The sequence below is a fragment of the Xiphophorus couchianus genome, chromosome 22 (assembly GCF_001444195.1).
Source record: "Xiphophorus couchianus chromosome 22, X_couchianus-1.0, whole genome shotgun sequence".
NCBI classification, from domain to species: Eukaryota; Metazoa; Chordata; class Actinopteri; order Cyprinodontiformes; family Poeciliidae; genus Xiphophorus; species Xiphophorus couchianus.
The window spans coordinates 1,795,492-1,811,222 of record NC_040249.1 but is presented as its reverse complement, the minus strand read 5'-3'; the positions used below and the strand labels follow the sequence as shown (position 1 = coordinate 1,811,222).

Genomic DNA, 15,731 nt, shown 5'->3' with positions numbered 1-15,731 from the left:
CTTTACTAAGCCTGTATTAAAAAGCTAGCAACCAAACATGGCTGACAGAGCAAAAGAGGAGGTCACTGGAAAAAAGGGGGGTACGTATTACTATATATTTAATAAATACCGTAAGTTAATTTTGTCGCAGTCAATAAAAACACAAGAAAACACGCGTAAACTAGAGGTTTTATAGTTTAAACGCATTCGGCCCCTGACTCTCAGTAGAAACCGCTGCTCAGGGCTCAACGTAATCTTGGACCGGCGTTCATGTACTGTTGAAAGGCTTCGCGGTGAGCGAAACTAACCACGTGCGTCATGACGTCACGCTGCCGCTACCGCTACGTCTTCCTGTTTACCCGGAGGTTCCGCTGTGTGAAACGCGGCCGGTGTTTTGCTCGGTGTCTCGCCGCTATGCTGCTCACCCAGCTCCCTGAGGACGTGCTCTACCACATCTTGCTTCATTTGGATCGCAGATCTCTCTGTCGTCTCTCTCAAGCGTGTAAAAGCATGAATCGCTTCGTAAACCGGGACGCTGTGTGGAGGAGGATTGCAAAAGGCTGTTTAAACAGCGGGATAACCTGGAACGGGACGGACATGTAAGGAGACAGCTGTGGAAAACAGCTGCTTTTATTTTTCCTTCGGTTGCCGGGGTTACGTTCACTGCCGAGCAAGTCGTTCTCGCTCTTCGTAGACACAGCGTTAACTGGACCCGTGAGGTACAGAACCAGTGTACAGAACCGCGAGAGTACAGAAGCAACACGAGTGAAGCTAATGAGAAGCAACTGCAGACATAGGACACCATGTCAGCTGTCAACACGACACGTGGGGCTTCTTGTCTAGTAGAATCTTACAATACACAATTCAAGTATGTGAATCCACCAACATGTGATGCTAGGACCCCTGATCAATATGTTGGAGACCCACTGTGAAGGTTCTTGTTCTCTTGTTTGATCATGTTTTTTCTTTTCAAGGCCAGCTTTGTCATTCTGCTGCTGAGAAGACTTTAAAAAAAAAAATTTTTAAAACCCCTAGAGAAATTAAATGGGTTTAATTTTCTGGCTAAGTTGAGGGAAACGGGTCATAACCCTAACTTTCACGGTCCACTAAGCACCACTGCCACGTCCCACCAAAACAACGGGCCAATCCTGCCACCCATTCCCCAGTTTTCATTCCCTCCTCTATTCAGCCCTCCTCTGTAAACAAGCAATGAATATCAAACCCAAACGATGCCATAATTGTCTTTATTAATTATACAGATGAATTATCATAAAACGCTGAATAACTCCGAATTCAATTGTGTACTACTATTATTATTGCTATCATGTTTTATTACACTTTTTCCTTTCTATTTTGCTTCTTGTTTGGGGCAATTAAATAAATATGAAAATTATATTCCTTGATCAAACTAAAAATAACTCGGTGACTTCTTGCTTGTGGATAACATTCATCAGAGTCCATGTTTCCTTACAGCAGACTAGGATATAGAAAATGACTGGGCTTACACTATATATCAGTACTAACATCGGTATCAGCCGATATTAGTCATTTTTAAAACATATCGTATCGGTCAAAAAAAAAAAAACGAGATTAATATGAACAACCAGTATTTATTTGCATTTGTTACTATCTGTTTCTTTTAAAATTTTAAAGGTGTTGAAATGGTAGAAAGATATTTATGATATAATTTATGTAATATCGAGAAAATATTGGTTAGCAGCCATAACAGCAGTATTAATATCAGATGTTGATATCAACCCCCCAATTTTAAATATCGGTACGCTCCTAAAAATGACTTTCATCATTTGTCAATGTGAGCATAACAAAAATTCTGCTGGTGGTTATAAATTGGTGCTTGGTGTGTGCAAAACATCCCACCACCGTAGTTCTGTATGAAACATAAAACAATTTTTAAAAAATGACCATCAGTCAAAAAGGCCACTTTTAGCAATGGATGACTCTAGGTTACTCTGTTTTAGTGCGTTTCAGTAGACCCGTGACAGGTTCTTTGTGTCTTATGCTAAAAGTCTCCCACTCATTTCCACCAATAGAGTTCTGACCCGTTTGTGCGTTTTCAAACTATTTTGGACTGACTTCATATTCTTTCCCAGGTGATGAGCAGCAACAATTCTTGAAGGCCGTTGCTGATGTCTTTCCCCTCAGTCATTGTTTAAGCACACAGATGTTTTTCCAAACTCATGAGGCAGTGATTAATTTACTGAACTTACTCAAATTAAACAGCTGAAACTAAAAGTTTATATACACCTTTTTTTTCTGTGTCTGAAATTAAATAAGACCAATGCTTGTCTTGTTTTAGGTCAGTATGATTACCAAAATTATTTCTATTTTCAATGTCACAATAATGAAAGAAGTAACATGTCAAAGATTTATTAATGTCCCAAAATCAGAAGTCTATATGCCTAAGTGTTTGATAGCATTGCCTTTGAATTGTCTGACTGGGGTCAATTGTTCCTGGTTTCCTTCAACAAGCTTCTCACAATAGTTGGAGAACTTTGGCCCATTCCTCCTGACAGAACTGGTGGATCTGAGTCACGTTTGTACGCTGCCTGGCTCACACATGCCATTTCATATTTGCCCACAAATTTTCTATGAGACTCAGTTTAGGGCTTTTTTATGGCCACTCCAAAACATTACATTGGTTGTTTTTAAGACACTTCATAACTCCTTTGCCCATAAGCTAAGCGTTATTATCAATTTGGAAGACCCATCTGCGCCCAAGTTTGAATTTTCTGGCTGATGTCTTTAGATGTTGCTTCAGTCTTTCTACATAATGCTTTTTCCTCATGATGCTATCTATTTTATGAAGTGAACTAGGAACCACCCCCATACTCCACAGTTAGGATGGTATGAGCATCCCCGTTTTCTGCACCGTAGTTCCATCAGATCATAGGACATGTCTTCCAAGAATGAAGGCCTTTTTCTGAAAAAGTAAAGTTAGTAAAGACAGGAAGATTTTTATTACTTTCTGGCGTGTAAAAATTGAAAGAGAATGCATTTTCTATCATCTAACATCAGTTGACATTTAGAACATTTTGTGATTTGTATTTTGCCTTGTAAGAGAATTCATACTTTTGAAACATCACAACCACAAGCCTAGTAAGATTTTGTTTGACTGATCAATACATGGTGCAAAGGAAAATGAAACATAATTTTAAAACACTGTACAAATAAAACTGCAAAAAATGTTTCATCCAGTCCATATTTTGTGGATTCTTTTGCTGTCTCATCCAGTTCTGAATATCTAGAGACTGTTTCCTCACTGTGGCGTTCAGCATGACGCAAGCTCAGTCAGGTTTGATGGAAAACATCTGATCTCAAGTCTTTCTCTCAGTTGGATTTTGGTCTTAACTTTGACTAGGCCATTCTTTCACGTGAATGTGCATAGATCTAGTTTATCCATTCTTCCTCTGGCTGTACGTTTAGGATGGTTGTCCTGCTAGAAGATGAACTTCTACCGCAGTTTCAAGTCTTCTGCAGCAACCAGCGGGTTTTCATCTGTCTGTTCTTACTGAAGAAAAGCATGATAAAGGATGATATCTTGATATAGTGAAGCCGTCTGTAAGAAGGGAAAGAGCAGACTTCTTGAGAAAGATAATGTCATTCAAGGTTTGCAACAAGATGGTATAAGTCTGTTGCGGAGACCGTCATCTCTTCTGCCGTCATCTGTTGGGGTAGCAGCGTCAGAACCAGAGATCTTAAAAGGCTCAACAGCCTGATAAAGAATGTTCTGGTTCTGTTCTGGAGACGACTGTGGAACCTCTGGAGATGATGTTGCAAAGACGGATTCTTCTTAAAATCAAGAAAGTTATGGACAGCCCTGGCTATCCTTTTCATAAGACTGTCCTGAGAAAACATAGTATCTTCAGTCAGAGGCTTCTTCAGATTTGCTGTAATACAGACTGCTACAAGAGATCTTTCCTGCCAACAGATGTCACCATCTTCAATAACTCTGAAGAATCTGAGTTAATGAGCTACAATGGCATTCAAATTCCCTTTGGGATTAATAAAGTATTTTTGAATTTGCTACTGTCAAAATCACGTTGTTCTATAGGGATGGTGTGTTAAAGATGATGTGTGGCTTTACTTTCTGTCACATATTGAGATTTTCATATATCCTAACGAATCGAATTTGGCCTCATCAGAGCCAAATAACACACTTATCTCCGACATGGCTTGTGACAAACTGTGTACTGGATTTCAAATGGTTTTCTTCATCTGACTTCATCTGACCTGCGGATCTGTACAGCTCCTCCACACCTAGCATGGACATTTAGCTGCTTCTTTGATGAATGCTCGACCTCTGGGTTCAGGTGAACGATCGTGTCTTGGAAGGTCATCAGCTGGTTCGTTCTCTTTCCATATACCGATGATGGATTGAGCAGAGCTCTGTGAGATGTCTAAAGCTTGGACTGTTTGTTTTTTGGGGTTTTTTTTTCTAAAACTTAAACTAGCTTTACGCTTCTCCACAAGGTTTTCCCTGACCTGTCGGCTGTGGTCTACATGATGCTGCTTGCTCTCTAATGTTCTCTAAGGAACGTCTGAGGCCAGAAACAGCATAGGTGCAGTTAGACTGTGATTCCATTATACACAGCCTCATCGCTAAGTAATTTCTGAGAGCATTTTGTACCGGTGAATATCATTTAGGGTTGTAAGAGTAAAAGGGGTTGAATACAAATGCATGGCACACATTCACAAATTTTATTTGTAAAAGATATACACATTGTGTGAAAAAAAAACAACACTTTAAAGTTGGATCCAATGTGACAAAATGTGAAAAAGTAATATGGCTAGGAATGCTTTTGAAATAAACTGTATATTTTACAAATACAGAAACAGAACCATGCTATACAACCATTTAGCGCTACAACTTTCAACCTTTTATAAAAATGAATTGATGTTCAGTTGTTTCTGTCTTTGCAGATATCCTAATGTCCCTCTGAAGGAACGAGTGAAGACAGCTCAGAACTGGTATCATGGATTTTGTAAAAAGTGGACTCTTCTCAAATGGAAGACAAAGTATGTCAATCATTTGCTATTACTTGGCAAAGCTAGCTATATTTTTCTTGGCAACACAGAGACATTTAGTTTAATTGTATTTCCCTGTAGTGCACCTGATGTAAGAGTAAGTGTATTTTTCCACATATAAAATCTCCTCCCTTTTGCAGGTGCTTCATGTGAATAGTTTCCTCTCTGAAAAAAAGCTAGGCACAAGTATTTTTCCCCTTTTATTTTCCACATAAATTATTCTTTTTACCTTTCGCTATCTTGCTACTAGGCTGTTGCCATGGTTACAGTTGGACGGCAATGTGCTGTACTTGTCTCAGGCTGCTAAAATCGGAGCCTACTCTCTGAGCCGCGACTCCAGGAGGCTCCAGCGAATACCACTGGAAAACTTTTCGGGCCACAAGGGTGATGTCTGTCGCTTTGTCCTCACAGACTCTCACCTGATCAGTGGAGGAAGGTAATTCTTTCACTACATGGCCTCTTTAAGGCTTTTTTTTTTTTTTTTTTTTGACAAGGTCCACTTCACTTGGTCATTGTGTAACTGGTTTTATCTGAACTACTACTTATTCTTAGACGTCTTCTTCTGTAATGTTGGCTTTGAGAAACAGCTTCCCAACTGGGCAGCACCATGGCTTATGGGGTGTGCGTAAGAGAGGGCCATGCAACTTGCATGACATGTTTTTGTGTAATGCTATCAGCATTTGACCGAGACAGCTCTTGCTTTTGTTATAAAGGCTTTTGATTGCTCTTTAAAGAATCCATGCCACTAAAGACCAAATAGGAAGCAAGAATCCTAATTATCGTCTTGCAATCAGACCTGAACTAATGTTAATAAATTTGTTCATGACCAGAAAATAAAGCAGGACTGTTTTTAGAGATGTCTAGGTGTTTACCTACCAACCTGCAACTTTGGCTACGCTCACACTACAGCCTGAAGTGACTTGGCTCCTGAAATCTGTTGTCCCTGCATCGTCCTTGTTGGCCACGTGAATTTTGTAAATCCCACAGATTCTTTTGGCTCTCATGGTTTTGGGATTTCCCCCGTAAGGCAATTTGCATGGTGGCATGGACTAATAATACTATGAAAATGCAAAATAATTTATTGATATGTCAAGGATATGTGTTTGTATGAACAGCAAGTGTGTAACATCTGATTTTCTGATTAATTGTTTTTATTCAGATGATGATATAAAAAGATGTTTTAAATATGACAAATCTTTATGAGCCTTTTTAAATTGATCATGCAAGTATTGTGCAACGTAAGCCGAATAGTTCCGTTTTAGAGAACACGTATCAATATGTGGCTGCATTTAGTAACTTAAATATTAGCTTATTGTGACTACTATTAATTTAAAACCAATAAGTAGTTTTGATTGAGTAGTTAACTGTTTTTCCATTAATTTCTGCATTTTGTGGCGCACAAAAAGCAATGTCCAGAAATTATGTGGGTTTTTTTTTTGAAGTTCTAAACATTCGGCGTCGGCCTTGGTCTCAGAAGGTCTGGTATTGGTCTCGTAATCATTAACCAACATACACAGGTTTGAATTTGTTGTGATCCTTCTTCCTCAAATATTTGAATAAATGTTCTTTATTAAGTGAAAGAGAACTTGCTTACCTTGTATAGCAATAAATAAGCTCCTGGCATCCTTCTGCCAAGACATACAACCACTAATTGTCAGGATCTGTGTTTTCTGTGTTCATTTAGAGTGTTTTGTGTCCTTGAGTCTCTTCGTTGTCCTGTCCTCCCCTTGATTGTTCCCAGGTGTGTCTCGTTCTGTGATTACCCTCCCGTGTATTTAACTCCACCTGTGTTCCTTGTTCCTCGTCGGGTCCTCGTCAATGTTAGCTTCTTCGTCGTCTGTGTTTCCATGTGCCTGCTGTTCGTTGTATGGACTGTGCTTCTTCATTAAAATCACCATATTCCTCATACCTGGGTCCGCTGCCTCTACCTCACCACCTCACACCCGCACTTCATGACACTAATGGTTTAAACTTTAAACCACTGGTGTTCTGGAACACCAGTGAAATTCTTTAATGTGTAAAAAAAAAAAAAAAGATTTCTGACTGCAGCTATTTGCTTTACTACAGGCTTAAACCATTTGGATCAGGTGTGTCCAGATTCGGCCCTGGAGAACTGGTATCTTGAAACCTTTACATGCATCCCTTGTTTAGCACACCTGAATCAAATGGATGGTTCATTGTCAGGCCTCAGCAGAGCCTGATGACTGTTGATGAAGAAATTCAGCCATTTGATTAAGATGTGTTGGAGCGGGGAGATATTTAAAACTGCAGGACGGTAGCTCTTGCAGACTTGACTTGATTTTAGACCCACCTATTATAAGCAGTGAAAGGCCTAAACAGCTGTTTTGTCTTGTTTTGTCAGTGACGGACGGATCTTGGTCCACAGCAGAAGACGTAACATGTCACTGGGGCTCATGGGTCATAGCCAGGAAGTGAACTGCCTGGACTCTAAAAACGGACTCATCATCAGTGGATCAAGAGACCGAACAGCTCGAGTAAGAACATCTATCAGTCAGTTGTTGATGATGATAAATTAAATACTGACTTATTGTCTGCTAAATAAAGAATTTTGATAAATTTCAGTTTTTAAATCTCTGTTTAAGCTCTGGTAAAACACAAAGTAAATATATATATATATATATTTTACATCTTTTAATTCTGTAAACCACAAATTCTGCACTTCCTTCTTTCTGCCATGTTATTTAAATTAGTTTCCATAGCGGAATGGAAAGACGCAGCAGCTTGGAGTTCCTCTCATTGTCAGTGATTTTTAAGGTTCTATTTTTTTATTAATATGGCTAAGATCATGTACAGCCGATAAGATCTTTTCCAAAATGGATTACGGAGTGAATAGTGCGTAATCAAGGATTTTATACAGATGTACAACATACTGCCGGACATAGCCCACACACCAGACTTCTCATGGACATTTATGAGCCCGTAGCCCAGTGGTTCTTAACCTTTTTTGAGGTACCAAACCCACCAGTTTCATATGCGCATTCACTGAACCCTTCTTTAGTGATAAATAAAATATGATTTTTTTTCAAAATTCAAGACACAGGTATATGTTTTTATACTGGTGCACAAAATGAGCCGTGCATGAATGTCATCTTGCTTAAAGAACAAAACCAACACAGTGCATGAATTCACAACAAACTATGGTATTACTTTATTCTGGCCCCCAAAAAATATTTTGGCTCCATAAAAGAATTTCAGCCCCCCCCCAAATTTTTTTTTTTTACTATTTTACTAATTAAAAATACATTTGGATTTTATTAGAAGAATTTAACATTTTTTAATAACTTTTTTTATTATTATTATTTTAAATGTAATTTGTTTTTTGTCGTTTCAAATCCACAAAATACTTTTTTGGGGCAAAGAATAAAGCATTGACCAAATTACGTACCTGCAAATCAGTGTGACTTCTGCTGTTGTTTTTGGGAGGCCAGTTCAGATATGCGTGGCTTCACCTGGGCAAGTGCTGCTCTCATGTCATCCAAGAGCTCTTGTTGCCCTAAACACAGCTAATCCATCTAAAACTTGATATTTATTTACTTATTTTAACATCCCAGGTGTTCTGTGTTTTGAGAGTTGCTATTTTAAACATTTCATTGTGCTTTATATGGGCACAATGGCATTGAAAGGAATTCTGATTCTGACTTAAGCATGTGTTAAAAATATTGGTGACATTTGTTTCTCTAGATGTGGACTTTGACCTCCAGCTCCCCTTTAGGAACGATTCCCATGTTTGACAGAGTTTGGTCTGTTGCGATTAGTCCCACTCAAAGGTAAGTACTTTCTTAAGAGAATTAGCTGAGCTTAGTTTAGAAAGTTTTAGAAGCACATGTCTTATAGATCATTTACTAAACGCTTAATTACACTTCCTACTGAAGTGCCTTAGGTGCTTTACCCTTTTCGTTGTCCTTCTGACAATGACAATAAAGATTTATCTTATCTATCTTATCTTATCTTTACGACTTTTATAAATCAAGTATAAGCAACATAATTTGGCTGGGCTTTTTTTGTGTTTTTTTTTTTTTACAAAAAGTAAACCCTTTGCAGTGGAAGTAAAAATTGATTTCTACGAAATAATGCCAAGTAATATTTACCATAAAATGGGTAATTGCATAAATATTCACTCCCTTTAAAGTGACTAACTTAGTTCAGCAGAGGTCCAGCCAAGTGGTGGTAGTTGTGGTAGTTGTCTTACAATAAGTGGAGTGGAGATCTTTTGAGCGTAGTGAGGGATTGTCGTTTAAAGTGAGGCTGTCATTTTGTGTCATTGACCCTTCTAACCACTACCAAGACAAGGCGGGTGAACTGTCTTGCCTGAAGACATGACAGAGCTGGGTGGAGTGGGAATCGAACTTGCAACCCACTGCATGGCCAACACCTACAGTACATCGCCAACATCACCCTTAATGTGTACAAAAAACATATTTTTCATAAAAGTTATTAGCCATAAAGGAAGTCAGTTCCTTCATACACACTTTCTCATGCTCTGAGTCACCTCATCCCGGCATTTTGTTTTCTTTGACGATCCAATCTTGTGGATTAGTTCATATTATTAAACAGTGAGCGGATGATCTGCTTGACAATGTAAGGCATAACAACCCATCTGCTGGACAGCCATGCCATCCCACGTCTAATTCCATCCCATGTTCTGTTGTTACACTTGATATGATCTCAAGGTCTAATAAGAATCATTGTCGTGGCGTTAAAATGCCAAGGCTGGTACAGAACTGCCACCCCCGTTGAAGTTCGCTGATGCATTGGAAAGTAAACCGAGCCGATCAGTGGCCTTGGACCATGGCTTTCTTTTAATCCACGTTTAGATTACTTGGTGTCCTACACTCAGCACCTACCTTGAGAGCCTACAGGCTGTTCAAGTATAAAAAAGCTTTCCCTATATTTTGTCTTTTGCCTTATCCGTAGTCTCTCTGAGAGACAATGGCTGGTATTAATAATCCTAATTTCAAAGTAAACTATTTTTTTTATTAATATTTTTTACTCACCAATTAGTGCGTATACAATAAACATTACAAACTGACAAAAAGCGAGAAGGGGTACAAAAGTATTTATAATAATAATAATTATTATATATATTATTTAGAAGGTGCTTTCAGGGAACATAAGGTAACCTCAGAAAAATAAAAATAATACATTTTAAAGAAAGAAAAAATCTAAATAATAAAAAAAGAAAATAAAGAGATTGTGCAAATGCCTGTTTGAACAGCAGAGCGTTCAGCTGGGATTTAAAGACAGAGAGTCATTTGAGTGGGTAAAATGGACGTTTATTATAAATAGTGGAATCGTGTGCATAAGTTGTACATTTACAGAATAGAGATGCTTTCTTGTCCAGAAAGGCGCATTCACAAAGCTGGCGGCTCCACTGAAGGATGACTGCAGCTGGACCGGTACCGCACGGCTCCTTCTATAATTTCTGCTCAGAAATCCAGGATAATCAGTCTGGATTAATCTGGATTAATTAATAAACCATCATCGACAGTCAGATTTCAGTGTATTTAGGTGAGTTTTGACGCTTTGTAGTTTCGTATTGTCCACAGAAAAAGTTTGCGTGGCTGCTGCACAATTTCACACCAGCAATAAAGTGTGTGTATATTTACGCAAACTTTGACACAAAGTAAATTTTTATACATGCCAACTTGTGCGTAAAATATGGCGCCGCACATTTTTTGTGCGCACGCATGCTTTGTGCATGAGGCCCCTAGTCATTGTGAGCTACTGATTTTTTCCCCCTATTTTTCCAGTTAAGCAGTATTGTTTTCTTGGTGATATAGTCAGGGCCACAAGCCTGGCTATCTGTTTGGACTTTATGTTAATCTAAATGACCAAGTAAGCAGATGGAGGGGGAGAGTGGGGTGGTGTGGCCAGAGATTTGAGACAGTTTGGTGACGGTTTCTTTCCAGAAGTTTTGTATTGGTGGACAGAACCAGAACGAGTGGAAGTGGTTGTCAGTTGTGTACAGTGTACAGTGTGTGTGAATGTTTGATTCTGTAAGTCCCATGTGCATCCTGTGCTGTGTGAGGTGTGTTGTACCGATTATTTTATATTGTATCAACTGTATGTTGGTGTTGTTGAACATGTTGAAAATATCATGACAAACATTATTCCAAAAATTATTATTTGTATGGATGGTAAGAGTGAAAAGGTGAAGGTAAAAAGAAAGAGAAGGATGAGTAGAAAAAGAAAAAAACCTGATAAATAACTTAGTAGTTGCAATGATAGTCATCAACTGTCAGACAGAAAGGAATAAAATATTAATAACAGCAACGATAATACAAATAATAACAACATCAATAATAATAATAATAATAATGAAACAAAAAAATGACTTACTTATCCAATGGGGTTATATAACAAAGTAATAGAATTACCAAAGAAAATAAGACAGAAAAATTCTGGTAGTGATAGCGGAGAAATTAGGTAACATTGAGATAATGATAATAATAAAATAATAGTGCATATATGTATAAAAAAGAAAGATAATAATAATATTATTAACAACAGTGATGTTAATAAATCTGTTGTATTGATGCCTACAGTAATAATAAAATAACAGCAAAAACAAAAAAATGGCAAAGTGATTCAGTAGTTGTAATGATAGTCATTAATCGTCAGGCAGAAAATAATGAAGTATTAGTAATGATAATAATTAAAATTAAAATAATGAGAAAAAAATGATTTACTTATCCATGAGAGTCGTACAACAAAATAATAGAATTAACCAAAGAAAATTAGAGAAAAAAAGTAAAGTAAATGATGATATGGTGGATGAAAACAGGAACTGGTGGACCAGTCCCGCCGTGCTTGTTTCTGTGGAGGCCTCATGGCGAACAAGTTGTAGAAACGCTTGTCCAGGTAGCGGTCAAGTTGATCCAGAGTGATAAGCGGGTATCTGCAGGCTACAACCGTAGATTGTTCGCCTTCGTTTTTCCCCTCTTTCTTTTTCTTAGTTCTCTAGTGCGATAGGTTGAATCTCACAGCGTCATTCCCGGATTGGCCCGTTGCTGCGATACGTCACAGCATCCCCCATATTGAATGTGGAGTATCAATATGGCGTAAGCTTGTATTTGCTTACTTGCTAGTAAGCTATTACAAGTAAATGGACCGAACTTCATAAAGCATCATAGTACACAGTACTTTAAGTTAATGCCTGTCAGTGACACATTCTGTCACACACACTGATATATTTGGGAGTTAAAGAAAGCACTAAAGACAACGTTTCTAACTTTTTGGTGTGATTATTTAATTCTTTAAAGAGTACGATGTTTATATTTGACAGCTGATTCTTATCAATCCTTTTTATATTGACTTTGATGAAGACACACACAGGAGTATATTCATGAACATATTTACACATTTAATTAGATATGAAGAAAAAAAACGTAATTTCCTTTTAATTTTTAGATATTTTACTGTGAAGACAATAAAGTTCGATAAATCAGTTATTGTCAAACATTAGCTACATACTTTTCTTACATTTTTCAGGAAAAAAATATTTATTACAGTATGATATGTCAACTCTGCTAAGGACAGCATAGACAATGTGTGAAAAAAATGTCTACTAGACTAAACTATTTTCATTTCATTACAGAAACTCTCTTAATACCCTAACACTTCAGATTGAGATATTTAACTTAAAAATACACAAAAGGTGAAAGAAAAAAGTGAACATTAAAATACAGGTTTATTTATATTACACTGCCAACACAGAGCACAGGTAGGGTTCAGTCTGCTGGTCAAACTGGGAACAGTCTAGTGACTTCTGAGACGTCCTGGTAGGCACAGGCTAAAGCCAAGGATAAAGGCAGATTATCTAACAGTGCAATAGAAAATTCATCCATGATGCCTTCACATTCTGAAAAAACATACGTACATCTCACGAATGCCTATTGGGTTTGGTAGGTGTTGGGGCTTTGGCCAGTGCGTTTATAATCTGTGGGGTGCTGGGGGCTGCTGGTTGTGTCACCTCAAACGGGTGCCCTGGGTGTTGTTCTATGCTGTGATACTATGGTAACGCAGTAACTCTGGTAAGGTATGGAAATGTTATCCACATTTCTGCACCTTGAAGAACCATAGTAGTGGCGACCACCCTCCTTCTCTGAGGTTCCAGTGAGATTTGCCCATCATTTCTGTGGATGTAGATATACAAATTAAAATTTTTTTTTCAAGAGACGCTTTTGATGGGCATTTGTCAAGAGCCAATTTGTCGCTGTTCACTGCACATTCCCTTTCTCTTTTACTTGTCAGTCAAGGTTGGTAACCTGGTACAAAGCAGGCATTACCTTTATGGGATAACACTGCTTTAATATAAATGTGAAGAAAGGGGGCTTGGGTGGAAGAAGGCAGTTAAGAGAGAAGCTGCCCTGAAGAGAGGTGAGATCAGCCAAAAGGGTTATTCTTGATTTGTCAAGAATTCCTCAAGCACAACTACAAAGTTGTCGCATGGACTAAAAGTGCCTTTGAAACATTCCAAAAACAGGACAAGATTGTTGGATAAACCGTCCCCAATTCAGTACTTTCTCACCGCTACCAGGGGGTAAGACCTTTGACCTCTTGTAAGTATAGGGTGACGCCACTGTAGCCACCCAGACAGCCTTCTCCGACTGCACTCCCACTGCTGCTGTTGCCACCATCCAACCTCACACACTCCAGTTTCACCCCCACTGCTCTGTCCCACTCAACCGCAAGAAAAAGCCCGAAATTCATGTCTTTCTCTTTGGTCTCTCCTGAGCAGTCCCTGTGGCTCAGGAGTCAAGAATTCAATTAGTTAAGAAAAGAGAAGAAAAGAGCGAAGCAGCAACAATACAACGATAAGGGGGCAGAATGTGTGTTCCCACACGCTAAATACAGGGCGCTTTCCCTGGGGCCCACAGAGCCAGAGGACCTGCACCACAGGAGGTGAGAATAATCACAGCTCCCTCTGAACCCCCTCATTACACACATTCTCACACACACACATGGCTTACATTCCTTGCAAACACAGATAGCTTCATCCAGACATGCATTACACGCAGGCATTCTCCCAAAGAGGGAGACACACCTTACAGATGCCCCACACTTACTACACACATAAACACAGTGGGAGAAACACTTAGCACACATAAGCCTTCGTGCACAATCACAACACAAACACAAACCGAGCACCTTTCATTATATCTCGGTCTCATACAGGTGTTCTCTGGTCTTTGGTTTACCAGGAAGACTGTCTTGGTCTATTTAGCGAGCGAGAAATGAACAGGTGGACAAGCAGCTGCAGTGGAGTTTCAGCTTGTTCTAAACAACTAGCTTGGCCTGTTGTGTAATTAGAGCTTATCACAGAAACGTGAGTCTACTGGGTTATCAGCAGGGGTGAAAGTGGTTTTAAATTCTTGCCGGGTACTATGACGAAAATCGCCTGTGGCTCGTTGTGCGAACCAAAACAAATAAAAGCATAACTATTTTACTGTACTGTAGGCTGCCTGTATGGATAATGCAGAAGTAGAAGCGATTCACAATGTGGCAAAAAAACTATATTTTGGCTCTCATAGAGGGTGGAAAGTCATTAGTTACATTTACTCGTATTGCTGTAATTCCTATTTGTCTATTTTGTACCCTAAGTTATATTACAAAACCTGAATTTTTACTTTTATTTGAATTTGTTTTGAGTAAAGTTACTCAGTTGCATTTGAAATCATATCCATTAATGAGTAAAGATAAAACATTAGAAAAAACAGCATTGATCTTTCAGCTGGGTTTGTATTAAGATCTCATGGTGTGGCATCAATGGGAAGACAGAGAAGTAAGAAAAACCCATCAAGTTTAGTTCAAGTTAAAGTTTTCAAATTACTGGTCGACCTCAGGGAAGGATGATGGAGGACGTTCATGGAAGAAATGAGAGCCGCGGTAAGGTGATGGATGTCTGCAGGAGACGGGATCAGAGCCGGGTGATGGAGCACAGAGGTGGAGGCAGAGGCTCATGCCAAAGCAGCAGGAGCGGGAGAGAGATTGCTGGCCAAAGTGGGGTAAGGACTGGTCAGGGCCAGCTCGTGGGCGTGAGTGGAAAGCGGGTGGCCCCGGTGCCGTTTGGTTGGAGGACGGGAGGACTTCTGGGACCTTTTGCCCATGCTGGCCGTGAAGATGAGGGAAGGAGTCACCATAGGGCATGGAGACAGCGAGAGATGTCTCCTTGCTTGAGACCAGCCCCAGGAAAGATGCCCCAGTACCTCAGGAGGGAAGGGAGGCGCAAGGCTGGACCGAGAAGCCAAACGGACGCTCCTGCAGGAGGGGCCAGGGAGCAAAGAACAGGGGTCATTGGGAACGAGGGTCGGAGAATCCACAAGGTCATCTAAGAGCATGTACCTGCTATCTTAATCAAAGCACGGCTGGGAAGCAGGTGGATCGATGGTTGTTTGGCCTCTTGAAGGGGTTCTTGAGTGATGATTGGCTGAGGCAGAGCAACAACTTGGTGCTGGTTGGCTGAGGGGGAGGTGTGGTAGTTGGATGATGCAGGTAGGCAGAGTCTCCCAGCTTAAATTAAACCTGACATCTCAGAAGAAATGAAAAGCAGATAAAATTATTGAATTCACAGCAAGTAGGTTTTGTCTATTTCCTGGCATTTTTCTATGAGCTACAGTTACGTGCTTATGATGGAGTGGAGTAAGTGATTTGCTTGTTTGTTTTAAGTACTAAAGTGAATTTGC

The 15,731-nt window shown here is 39.3% G+C and overlaps 1 protein-coding gene across 2 annotated transcripts in view; it reads left to right on the top strand.

Annotated features, from left to right (window-relative positions):
* Nucleotides 1-282: 282 nt before the first annotated feature.
* fbxw4 (F-box and WD repeat domain containing 4) overlaps nucleotides 283-15,731 on the top strand; it is a 40,119-nt gene continuing 24,670 nt past the window's right edge. Inside the window, exons 1-6 of one of the 2 annotated variants that reach the window (XM_028005986.1) lie at nucleotides 484-578; nucleotides 674-847; nucleotides 4,921-5,016; nucleotides 5,276-5,461; nucleotides 7,388-7,520; nucleotides 8,728-8,813. In XM_028005986.1, coding sequence (XP_027861787.1) covers nucleotides 783-847; nucleotides 4,921-5,016; nucleotides 5,276-5,461; nucleotides 7,388-7,520; nucleotides 8,728-8,813 — 566 coding nt within the window. In that variant the 5' untranslated portion in view covers nucleotides 484-578; nucleotides 674-782. Of the gene's footprint in view, nucleotides 579-673; nucleotides 848-4,920; nucleotides 5,017-5,275; nucleotides 5,462-7,387; nucleotides 7,521-8,727; nucleotides 8,814-15,731 lie in introns of both variants that reach the window. The other variant, XM_028005985.1, reaches the window with a different exon arrangement.